At 46.2% G+C, this 13,248-nt stretch overlaps 1 protein-coding gene across 1 annotated transcript in view; it reads left to right on the top strand.

Annotated features, from left to right (window-relative positions):
* The window catches only part of sos2 (son of sevenless homolog 2 (Drosophila)), a 123,492-nt gene extending 116,389 nt beyond the window's left edge, over nucleotides 1–7,103 (top strand). Inside the window, exon 23 of the mRNA XM_041847338.2 lies at nucleotides 3,711–7,103. Within this exon, the coding sequence (XP_041703272.2) occupies nucleotides 3,711–4,214 (504 nt within the window). The 3' untranslated portion in view covers nucleotides 4,215–7,103. The remainder of the gene's footprint in view (nucleotides 1–3,710) is intronic.
* Nucleotides 7,104–13,248: the final 6,145 nt, after the last annotated feature.

The following is a 13,248-nucleotide window of genomic DNA, read 5'->3' as shown; positions in this document are numbered from 1 at the left end:
TAAAGAGAAGACAATGAAATGACTCCAGTCTGTCTTTAAGTTATCACAATTCTCAACTTAATTGAGTGAAAAGTCTTATTGGCACCAGCGTAGAACATCGGCCATATCCCCGGTGAGTGTGCATATTCACTGTGTCATTGGGTCAGTGCCACTTTGTTTTTGGACAATCATTTCCTCCTATGGGACGTCATATTGTATTTGTGTCCCCCCTTCTCCTAGGCCGATTATATGGATCAGACAACGTCGTTTTTATTGATCTGTTTGTCAGTGGCAGCAGAGTAGGCTACCCTGTCATTTTTGTTGTATTAAAAAAAGATTCCGCTAATGTCTCCAGTCATATAAAGTGTAGTAGAATTGCATGAAATGTGTTTATAAAAAGGCCAACATTTTCCTGTGCAAAGAAAGGAGAAGAAATGTGGGCTATCTGAAATAGCCTATAGCCTACTCTAAATCAATTATTTTTTCACTACTCTAAATCAATTATTTGTCACTACTCTAAATCAATTATTTGTCACTTGCGCCGAATACAAGCCCTTAACCAACAATGCACTTTTAAGAAAAATAAGAGTGAAGATAAATATTTACTAAATAAACTAAAGTAAAAAAATAAAAGAGCAACAATAAAATAACAATAACGAAGCTGTATACAGGTGGGGCGGCAGGTAGCTTAGTGGTTAAGAGCGTTGTGCCAGTAACCGAAAGGTCGCTGGTTCTAATCCCTGAGCCGACTAGGTGAAAAATCTGTCGGTGTGCCCTTGAGCAAGGCACTTAACCCTAATTGCTCCTGTAAGTCGCTCTGGATAAGAGCGTCTGCTAAATGACAAAAAATTAATAAAAATAAGTACCGAGTCAGTGTGTGGGGGAACAGGTTAGTCGAGGTAATTGAGGTAATATGTACCAGTCAAAAGTTTGGACACACCTACTCATTCAAGGGTTTTTCTTTATTTTTACTATTTTCTACATTGTAAAATAATAGTGAAGACATAAAAACTATGAAATAACACATATGGAATCACCCTTTGCCTTGATGACAGCTTTGCACACACTAGGCATTCTCTCAACCAGCTTCACCTGGAATGCTTTTCCAAATGTCTTGAAGGAGTTCCCACATATGCTGAGCACTTGTTGGCTGCTTTTCGTTCACTCTGCGGTCCGACTCATCCCAAACCATCTCAATTTGGTTGAGGTCGGGGCATTGTGGAGGCCAGGTCATCTGATGCAGCGCTCCATCACTCTCCTTCTTGGTAAAATAGCCCTTAGACAGCCTGGAGGTGTGTTGGGTCATTGTCCTTGAAAACCAAATGATAGTCCCACTAAGCCCAAACCAGATGGGATGGCGTATTGCTGCAGAATGCTGTGGTAGCCATGCTGGTTAAGTGTCCCTTGAATTCTAAATCAATCACAGACAGTGTCACCAGCAAAGCACCCCCAAACCATAACACCTCCTCCTCAATGCTTTACGGTGGGAACAACACATGCGGAGATCATCCGTTCACCTACTCTGCGTCTCACAAAGACACAGCGGTTGAAACCAAAAATCTCACTTTTGGACTCCAGACCAAATGACAAATTGGTCCATTGCTCGTGTTTCTTGGCCCAAGCAAGTCTCTTCTTCTTATTGGTGTCCTTTAGTAGTGGTTTCTTTGCAGCAATTTAACCATGAAGGCCTGATTCACACAGTCTCCTCTGAACAGTTGATGTTGAGATGTGTCTGTTACTTGAACTCTGTGAAGCATTTATTTGGGCTGCAATTTCTGAGGCTGGTAACTCTAATGAACTTATCCTCTTCAGCAGAGGTAACTCTGGGTCTTCCATTCCTGTGGCAGTCCTCATGAGAGCCAGTTTCATCATAGCGCTTGATGGTTTTTGCGACTGCACTTGAAGAAACTTTCGAAGTTCTTGAAATGTTCCGTATTGACTGACCTTCATGTCTTAAAGTAATGATGGACTGTCGTTTCTCTTTGATTATTTGAGCTGTTCTTGCCATAATATGGACGGTCTTTTACCAAATAGGGCTATCTTCTGTATACCCCCCCCCTTCCTTGTCACAACGCAACTGATTGGCTCAAACGCATTAAGAAGGAAAGTAATTCCACAAATTAACTTTTAAGAAGGCACACCTGTTAATTGAAATGCATTCCAGGTGACTACCTCATCAAATCAAATCAAATCAAATTTTATTGGTCACATGCGCCGAATACAACAGGTGCAGACATTACAGTGAAATGCTTACTTACAGCCCTTAACCAACAGTGCATTTATTTTAAACAAAAAACAAAAAAATAAAAAAATAAGTAAAAATAAAACAACAACAAAAAAAGTGTTGAGAAAAAAAAGAGCAGAAGTAAAATAAAGTGACAGTAGGGAGGCTATATATACAGTAAAATAAAGTGACAGTAGGGAGGCTATATATACAGGGGGGTACCCTCATGAAGCTGGTTGAGAGAATGCCAAGAGTGTGCAAAGCTGTCATCGAGGCAAAGGGTGGCTATTTGAAGAATCTCAAATATAACATATATTTGGAATTGTTGAACACTTTTGTGGTTACTACATGATTCTATATGTGTTATTTCATAGTTTTGGTGTCTTCACTATTATTCTACAATGTAGAAAATAGTAAAAATAAAGAAAAACCCTTGAATGAGTAGGTGTGTCCAAACTTTTGACTGGTAGTGTATATGTAGGTAAGGGTAAAGTGACTATGCATAGATAATAGATAATAAACAGTGAGTAGCAGCAGCGTTAAATAAAAGGGGGGGGTCAATGCAAATAGTCCGGGTGGCCATTTGTTTAGCTGTTCAGCAGTCTTATGGCTTGGGGGTAGAAGCTGTTAAGAAGCCTTTTGGACCTAGACTTGGTGCTCCGGTACCGCTAGCCGTGTGGTAGCAGAGAGAACGGTCTATGACTAGGGTGGCTGGAGTCTTTAGCAATTTTTAGGGCCTTCCTCTGACACCGCCTGGTATATAGGTCCTGGATGGCAGGAAGCTTGGCCCCAGTGATGTACTGGGCGGTACGCACTACCATCTGTAGCGCCTTGCGGTCGGAGGCCGAGCAGTTGCCATACCAGGCGGTGATGCAAGTAGTCAGGATGCTCTCGATGGTGCAGCTGTATAACTTTTTGAGGATCTGAGGACCCATGCCAAATCTTCTCAGTCTCCTGAGGGGGAAATAGGCTTTGTCGTGCCCTCTTCACGACTGGTGTGTTTGGACCATGATAGTTCGTTGGTGATGTGGACACCAAGGAACCTGAAGCTCTCAACCTGCTCCACTACAGCCCCGTCGATGAAGCCTGCCGAGTTGCCTAATGGGACGCGGTTCAATTACCAGTTGAGAAATAAAAATAGTAGCTCATTATTTTGCAATGGGGATCTTTTTTTCCCCCGGACAATTTATTTATCGGCTTTTCATTTTTTGAAATTGGCTAAAAGCTGGCTATTACCAGCTAAAGGAAACCCTGACACACACATGCATGCATACAATGTCCTCCTTAGTGCTTGTGGCATTTCAAGTTTTGTGTTCTTGTGAAATAGGAAGGATGCTCTTGGTAACACACACACACTGTTTATTGTTGTGAAATATTGTTATTGAATTCTTGTGAAATATGTTTCTCTGTGAGTTTAGTCTGACTGCTTATCAACAATAACACCTACTGTTTGTTTTAATTATGTTTCTCTGTGAGTTTATCTAACTGTGACCCCTGTGTGTTCTAGTTGAGTTCCAGGTCTGACAGTCCTCCAGCCATCCCCCCCAGGCTGCCCCCTCCTCTCCCCAGGATCCAGCCCCGCGCCCCGGTCTACAACGGCCCCAGCGACGGCCCCCTCCCCAGCCCCCCACCACCACCTCCACGGGACCCCCAGCCAGACACCCCTCCATCCGTCCCCCAGAGACCCCCAGAGATCTTCATCAACTACCCCCTGAACCTCCAACCTTCCCCTGTCGGACGCTTCCACTGGGACTTTGGCAGCTCCCCGTCCTCCCCCGGCACGCCCCCAGGCACGCCCTCTCCCCGCGTCCCCCGACGGAGCTGCCCCCTCAGCTCCAGTCAGAACAGTCTCTGCCCGCTGCCCGTCATGGCACCCCCCGTGCCCCCCCGCCACAACTCCAACTCCTCCCCCCAGCTCCCCAAACTCCCCCCAAAGACCTACAAGAGGGAGCTGTTGCCGCCCCTGTTACAGAGCCTCTCATTGGTGGAGAACACGGACACTAGCCAATGAGGAGCCTTCTGCTTCTTCTGTTGTTTTTGTTGTCAACATGGAAGCCTTTGAGTTGCTCCACACAATACAAACTGCAAACAAACTATGTCCTGCATCAAACTATGAACTGATGTCCTGCATCAAACTATGAACTGATGTCCTGCATCAAACTATGAACTATGAACTATGACCTGATGACCTGGAGCGGATAAAAAACGAACAAACTAATCATGATTAAAGCTACTGATCGTAAAGAAGACTTTGTTTCCAACCACACTCCAAACCCCGCCCACTCATCTCCTACCACGCCACGCCTCTCAGGGGATCAGTAGCTCCGCCTTCATTTCAAGCCCTCTGTGCCAATCGAAAATCCACACCAGTGTGCCAGCCAATGAACAAGTAGCCCCAAGACACTGATTCAAACTCCTCGTCTCTCTCTCTGTGTGTGTGTGTGTGTGAACACGTCACATACCTGTACACAGCACAATACTTGTCACTGTGTTTCTTTCTTGGTACAGACATCCCACTCTGTGCTAGAGTGGACAGGACAGCAAGCCATGCTCTGGCCGTTGTCCTCCTCCTACCCTGACGAGTCTTTTATGGTTTTTACCCAGAAACGAGAGAGGTGGCTGGGCCTGGGCTCTGGGCTCTCCAGCCTGTCCTGGTCCAGTGTGGTAGCCCCATGCTCGGTGTGTTTGTGGTTCCATTGTTGCATTGGCACACTGTAGTGCTAGGAGCAGCATTCACTCACTCACCCACCCACCCAGGAGTCAGTCCTCCTGTCCTGTGGCTCGCAGACAGACATACAGACAGACAGACGTCACTGGACCTGTTCAGACCTCACTGCTCTTTTATTATCAAACTTACCAATTGCTCTTCCTGTGGTTCTGTCTGGAGGAAGCATGAGACGAGTGTTCCAGAATCCTCTGAGGCCCCTCAACTCCTCCCATTGTGTTGTGGTTTTCTCTATTAACTCAAACTTAAGAATCCAAAGTCTTATTTGATGCAGCGGTATGACTAAAATGGATGCAAATTATATTTAATTCATTCAGAACTGACTGAAAGGTGTTTTTGCAACATTTTATTTTGCTATGGTGCAAAAAAAAAAAACGTTTTGCTACGTTGTGTGACTAACGAATAAACCCCTGTTTGTAGCTACACAATCCTTGGGGTCGTAGGATCACCCTATACTTCAGATGTTAGCCTTTAATCCCCCAGCGCTGACCTCTAACCTGAGGCAGGGAGCCATTCAGAATGAGGGAGAGAGACAGACGGATGGACGGACGGACAGACGGGAGGACGGACGGACGGAGAGTGTAGTGTATGTAGGTCCACTTGCACATTGAGCTGGGGCAGGCAGCAGTGATGTCTAGCCATGTGATGGAGGAAGTCTTGTCTGTCTGTTTCTGGACCATAGAAAACGATAGAGGCCTCTAGCGGCCAAAATGCCGTTTTAGCCTGGGCAGCGCCATTGAGAGCTTCCTCCATGCTTCCACCATTTTAAAGTAGTCAAAGTAGCCAACTGGGTGGGTATTCCCCGTGGGTTGTAGCCTCGATGGCGCTGCCCGTGATGTCACAGTCCTCCATCTGTCTCTATGTGTGGACAAAGCCCAGATCTAGGAAGAAGACTAGGAGGGGTGACAACAGCTTTGAGATGTCTCTTTCTCGGCCAGGGAGGTGGGAACCGTAGCAGACAGACATCTCTCTCTCTCCAGCTCCTTAAAGGGATACTTTGGGATTTTTGACAATCTAATTCCCCGGAGTCTTGATGAACTTGTGGATACGTCTCTGTGTCCAGCATGAAGGAATTAAGAGGTTGTTTTCGTGAGCTAATGCTAACTAGCGTTAAAGAGCAATGACTGGAAGTCTATGGGTATCTACTAGCATGCTCCCTTTAAAGCTAGGCTGGTCCCAGATCTGTTTGGTCTTTTGCCTTCTCCATTGTCTCTTGTGGCACCCAGGCTAGCTGAAAGCCAAGATGATGTCTTAACCCAAACACCCAGGCTAGCTGAAAGCCAAGATGATGTCTTAACCCAAACACCCAGGCTAGCTGAAAGCCAAGATGATGTCTTAACCCAAACACCCAGGCTAGCTGAAAGCCAAGATGATGTCTTAACCCAAACACCCAGGCTGGCTGAAAGCCAAGATGTCTTAACCCAAACACCCAGGCTGGCTGAAAGCCAAGATGTCTTAACCCAAACACCCAGGCTGGCTGAAAGCCAAGATGTCTTAACCCAAACTAAGCGCCTGTTAAAGGTGTGTGCTGCTGTCTGTATGTCTAACACTATCTGCAGCCCTACTAGCATCATCCCCAGGACTGTACCAGCCTGCTGGGTTGGTATGGAAATTCAGCACTGGACACGTCATACGCAGCAACCCCACCAAAGCCTGGGCCAAATGGACAGTTGGCTCCTCTAGTGGACAAACTGGGGACTGCTCCACAGCTCCCCTAGTGGATAGGACAAACAGCTCCCCTAGTGGATAGAAGGACAAACAGCTCCACAGCTCCCCTAGTGGACAGGAGGACAAACAGCTCCACAGCTCCCCTAGTGGACAGGAGGACAAACAGCTCCACAGCTCCCCTAGTGGACAGGAGGACAAACAGCTCCACAGCTCCCCTAGTGGACAGGAGGACAAACAGCTCCACAGCTCCCCTAGTGGACAGGAGGACAAACAGCTCCACAGCTCCCCTAGTGGACAAGCTGGGAACAGTGGCTGTTTCAAATATCTGGACCCCCCATAGAGAGGAGCCTCTACTAGCCAGGAGTCCTTGTCCTTCTCACTCCTCTCAAAAACTCAATTTCATTTTAAAATACTGAAATAACATGCATCAGATGTGCCTTTTATTTAGTTTTCGTTACAGCAAAAAGTGTCTAAAATGCTATTAAAAAACTGATAAGAAAAAATGAATACGGTTGGCTATGTAATGCTTAGAACAAAAGATGTACACTACAAAGGTTTGTGGACACCGTTTATATAACACGGATCCATCCACTAACTAAACGTCGCCTAACAATCCAATGTTGCTATGGTCAGATAAAACGGGTCATTGTGTCGCTAACTTACTTACTTACTTTACAGACAATCCCCCAGGCTAGAATGTAGACCCTGGGAATGAAACGGAGGAAAGCCATGTCTCCCTCGGCTGAGTTCCAGATCTGCTGGTGCTGTCACACCACTTAGAACTGTGCTCTGCTTCCTTTGTAGTATCTCCTCCTAACTAATGATGCCTTCTGATAGGTCTGTTTCCTTTGTAGTACCTCCTCCTAGCTAATGATGCCTTCTGATAGGTCTGTTTCCTTTGTAGTACCTCCTCCTAACTAATGATGCCTTCTGATAGGTCTGTTTCCTTTGTAGTACCTCCTCCTAGCTAATGATGTCTTCTGATAGGTCTGTTTCCTTTGTAGTACCTCCTCCTAACTAATGATGCCTTCTGATAGGTCTGTTTCCTTTGTAGTACCTCCTCCTAGCTAATGATGTCTTCTGATAGGTCTGTTTCCTTTGTAGTACCTCCTCCTAACTAATGATGTCTTCTGATAGGTCTGTTTCCTTTGTAGTACCTCCTCCTAACTAATGATATCTTCTGATAGGTCTGTTTCCTTTGTAGTACCTCCTCCTAACTAATGATGCCTTCTGATATGTCTGTTTCCTTTGTAGTACCTCCTCCTAGCTAATGATGTCTTCTGATAGGTATGTTTCCTTTGTAGTACCTCCTCCTAACTAATGATGTCTTCTGATAGGTCTGTTTCCTTTGTAGTACCTCCTCCTAACTAATGATGCCTTCTGATAGGTCTGCTTCCTTTGTAGTACCTCCTCCTAGCTAATGATGCCTTCTGATAGGTCTGCTTCCTTTGTAGTACCTCCTCCTAACTAATGATGCCTTCTGATAGGTCTGATTCCTTTGTAGTACCTCCTCCTAACTAATGATGCCTTCTGATAGGTCTGCTTCCTTTGTAGTACCTCCTCCTAACTAATGATGCCTTCTGATAGGTCTGTTTCCTTTGTAGTACCTCCTCCTAACTAATGATGCCTTCTGATAGGTCTGTTTCCTTTGTAGTACCTCCTCCTAACTAATGATGCCTTCTGATAGGTCTGTTTCCTTTGTAGTACCTCCTCCTAGCTAATGATGCCTTCTGATAGGTCTGTTTCCTTTGTAGTACCTCCTCCTAACTAATGATGTCTTCTGATAGGTCTGTTTCCTTTGTAGTACCTCCTCCTAACTAATGATGTCTTCTGATAGGTCTGTTTCCTTTGTAGTACCTCCTCCTAACTAATGATGTATTTTGATAGGTCTGATTCCTTTGTAGTACCTCCTCCTAACTAATGATGTCTTCTGATAGGTCTGTTTCCTTTGTAGTACCTCCTCCTAACTAATGATGTCTTCTGATAGGTCTGTTTCCTTTGTAGTACCTCCTCCTAACTAATGATGTCTTCTGATAGGTCTGTTTCCTTTGTAGTACCTCCTCCTAACTAATGATGTCTTTTGATAGGTCTGATTCCTTTGTAGTACCTCCTCCTAACTAATGATGTCTTCTGATAGGTCTGTTTCCTTTGTAGTACCTCCTCCTAACTAATGATGTCTTCTGATAGGTCTGTTTCCTTTGTAGTACCTCCTCCTAACTAATGATGCCTTCCGATAGGTCTGTTTCCTTTGTAGTACCTCCTCCTAACTAATGATGCCTTCCGATAGGTCTGCTTCCTTTGTAGTACCTCCTCCTAACTAATGATGCCTTCCGATAGGTCTGCTTCCTTTGTAGTACCTCCTCCTAACTAATGATGCCTTCTGATAGGTCTGTTTCCTTTGTAGTACCTCCTCCTAACTAATGATGCCTTCTGATAGGTCTGCTTCCTTTGTAGTAGGAAGTACTTTCAAACACTAATAACTCTTATTATTAAAAACCAAGGTTGGAATTGTTGCATTAAGATTTACATTGAGGAACTGTATATGTTAGTCTTAGTTGAACATTGAATTGCACCTTTGTCTGAGTGAGAAGAACAGAACACACTTTGTGCACTTTTAAAGAGGTGTCAGTGAGATGGGTCTTGTTTGTTAATGCCGTGAGGTATCCTGGAGACAGTCCAATGCTCCTGTTAAAGAGGTATTGGGCTCAATTCCAGACAATTCAGGAAGTACGATGAAATTCCAATTCTCGTCAATGCTTTTCAATGAAGAAAATGTGGAATTGGAATTTGGTTTACTTTCTGAATTGAAATGGAATTGACCCCAACCCTGACAGACACACCCTATACCTGACCCCAACCCTGACACGCCCTATACCTGACCCCAACCCTGACACGCCCTATACCTGACCCCAACCCTGACACGCCCTATACCTGACCCCAACCCTGACACGCCCTATACCTGACCCCAACCCTGACACGCCCTATACCTGACCCCAACCCTGACACGCCCTATACCTGACCCCAACCCTGACACGCCCTATACCTGACCCCAACCCTGATAGACCCTATACCTGACCCCAACCCTGACACGCCCTATACCTGACCCCAACCCTGACACGCCCTATACCTGACCCCAACCCTGACACGCCCTATACCTGACCCCAACCCTAACACGCCCTATACCTGACCCCAACCCTGAGACACGCCCTATACCTGACCCCAACCCTGACACACGCCCTATACCTGACCCCAACCCTGACACGCCCTATACCTGACCCCAACCCTGAGACACGCCCTATACCTGACCCCAACCCTGACACACCCTATACCTGACCCCAACCCTGACACGCCCTATACCTGACCCCAACCCTGACACGCCCTATACCTGACCCCAACCCTGACACGCCCTATACCTGACCCCAACCCTGAGACACGCCCTATACCTGACCCCAACCCTGACACGCCCTATACCTGACCCCAACCCTGACACGCCCTATACCTGACCCCAACCCTGACGCCCTATACCTGACCCCAACCCTGACACGCCCTATACCTGACCCCAACCCTGACACGCCCTATACCTGACCCCAACCCTGACACGCCCTATACCTGACCCCAACCCTGACACGCCCTATACCTGACCCCAACCCTGACACGCCCTATACCTGACCCCAACCCTGACACGCCCTATACCTGACCCCAACCCTGACGCCCTATACCTGACCCCAACCCTGAGACACCCTATACCTGACCCCAACCCTGACACGCCCTATACCTGACCCCAACCCTGACACACCCTATACCTGACCCCAACCCTGAGACGCCCTATACCTGACCCCAACCCTGACACGCCCTATACCTGACCCCAACCCTGAGACGCCCTATACCTGACCCCAACCCTGACACGCCCTATACCTGACCCCAACCCTGAGACGCCCTATACCTGACCCCAACCCTGACACGCCCTATACCTGACCCCAACCCCTGACACGCCCTATACCTGACCCCAACCCTGACACGCCCTATACCTGACCCCAATCCTGACACGCCCTATACCTGACCCCAACCCTGACACGCCCTATACCTGACCCCAACCCTGACACGCCCTATACCTGACCCCAACCCTGACACGCCCTATACCTGACCCCAACCCTGACACGCCCTATACCTGACCCCAACCCTGACACGCCCTATACCTGACCCCAACCCTGACACGCCCTATACCTGACCCCAACCCTGACACGCCCTATACCTGACCCCAACCCTGACACGCCCTATACCTGACCCCAACCCTGACACGCCCTATACCTGACCCCAACCCTGATGCCCTATACCTGACCTCAACCCTGACACACCCTATACCTGACCCCAACACTGATAGACACCCTATACCTGACCCCAACCCTGAGACACCCCCTATGACCGTTTCACACTACAGGGCCGACCCAAACCCATACTGGACCGGTTATTATCTTTCCACATTGTCCTTTCCTGTGTATGGTTCAAGCAACTATGGTGGATACTGGATGTGTAACCAGGCCAGCCCAGTACAGCTTGGCTTGGTGTGGCTCAGTAGTATGAGAAGGGAACTAGTGTCACCTTTCCCCCGGCGACATCTCCAAGCCCTTCTCACCCGAACACACGTAGCCATAGGAACCACTCTGCTGACCCCTGACCCCTTTCACATATGGCCACGGAGACAACGGAATCCAGCCTTACGGAACTCTTGACATCATCCTCTGTGATGTCACATCCTGCCTTTAATGCTCACAGCGCCACTGTTCCGTTCTCCTGTTCAACGTGGTTTCCATTGAGTCAGTCTGTAGTGTGTACAGAATAACCCCTGGGTTGTGTTCAGTAGGCACATAACGGAAGAAAACACTCAAGACAGAGAGGTATTATCTGAACTTGTCCAATAAGAAACACTTGTTTTGTGTTTTCCCATTGCAAAAGGTTTTGATACGGTGTGCTCTTTAGGAACAGGACCCTGGTTTAGCTGCCTCTGTGGCACTGCTTTAACGGCTTGATCCAGCTTGCGGGGTGGGTTGGTCGCTTTATTTGATGTTGTGTGGCCTTTTTTTAAAACTGTTCTTTTGTATTATTTTATGGTCTTGGTGAGATTAATTAATACACCACACAAGTCTTAATCACATTCTGCTGTCTTCTCATGTCACATTCATCCCAAATGGTACCCTATTCCCTATGTAGTGCACTAGTTTAGACCAGAGCTTAGGCTCTCTGATCTTAAGTAGTACCCTAGAGGTAGCTGCCAAAATAAAGGGAAAACACTTGAGTAAATGAGGGATACATAGTATATTGAAAGCAGGTGCTTCCACACAGGTGTGGAATTAACATCCCGTCCTTTCTTAGGGTCATGTATAACAATGGCTTTATTATTATTATTATTATTATTATTATTATAATCAGGCTACCCTGGCTAGAAGAGATCGAAGTGACTTTGAGAGGGGTGATTGTTGGGGACACGTTTGCCAGGCGCATCAGTGACGAAGACTGCTCAACTTGCGGATGTTTCACGATATGCCACGGCCGTCTCAAGTCACCAGATCCCGACCAAATTCAACACTTACGGGAGATTCTGGAGCGGCGCCAAGGACAGCGTTTCCCACCACCATCAACAAAGCACAAAATTATGGAATTTCTTGTGGAATAATGGTAAGTAGGGGTGCATCTTTAGCACCCCTTGATCAATTTTAATAATTTTTGCCAAACAATATAATTATATAATTACATCTGAACACTGACTGAATTTGGGAAGCATGCGCGCACCAAGTAAAGTATTGATTGGCTTGTGTTGCGGCCATAGAAATATAATCCATAGAAGGGTTTTTGGAACCTTTCACTGCTAAACTCATAGGTACACAAAAAATGGCTGCCAGTCCTGATTTGAATGGGCACTTTCGTTCTATGGATTATATTTCTATGGATTGTATTTCTATGGATTGTATTTATCTCTGCTGTCAGTGAATAGCGAATAGGCCTTTCGCAAATTTCAAAATACAATTGTGGGAAATATGTTTGGAAAGCAAATACCTACTGCTGAAAAGAGAAGATGAATCTGTCAGTACAGCCAACAATTTTCTTTTTCAACAACGACGAACAGCACTGTTTTTCAAAGTAACTCAAGCCTATTTTGAGACCGTCACCGGTGAGAAGCCTAGGCTACGCACATTGGGTGAGTCAGCGTTACTGGAAAGTGTATTTAGTAGTCTACTGTAGCCGATATTATACATTTCCTCCTAATATTGTCAATCTGTGTCTCCTTTCCTTTTTATTGACCCTGGCTCATGTCAAGACCAGGTCGTTTTTATTGATCTGTTTGACAGATCAATTAAAAAAATATTCTGATCATGTCTCCTTTCATGTAGACCCTACATGACATAGAATTGCGTGAAATGCATTTATAAAAGTTTTTTTTTTTTACAAATCTAGACCTTGCTAAAAAAATGTCACCATGTGTGGAAATCCCCCAAAACTATTCTGCTGAACTTTATGCCATTATGTGAGGCACATGTTAGAATGTGTTATTATAAAAGGGGATTTCTTTTTTAAAAAACCCCTCTCAGCACCCCCAACTCAAAACATCTTCCCGCGGCTATGGTACGGCTTCCCTCCAATAGAGTTTCACACACTT

This window comes from Coregonus clupeaformis, chromosome 25 (genome assembly GCF_020615455.1).
Source record: "Coregonus clupeaformis isolate EN_2021a chromosome 25, ASM2061545v1, whole genome shotgun sequence".
NCBI lineage: Eukaryota > Metazoa > Chordata > Actinopteri > Salmoniformes > Salmonidae > Coregonus > Coregonus clupeaformis.
This window is presented reverse-complemented; position numbering and strand designations above follow the sequence as displayed.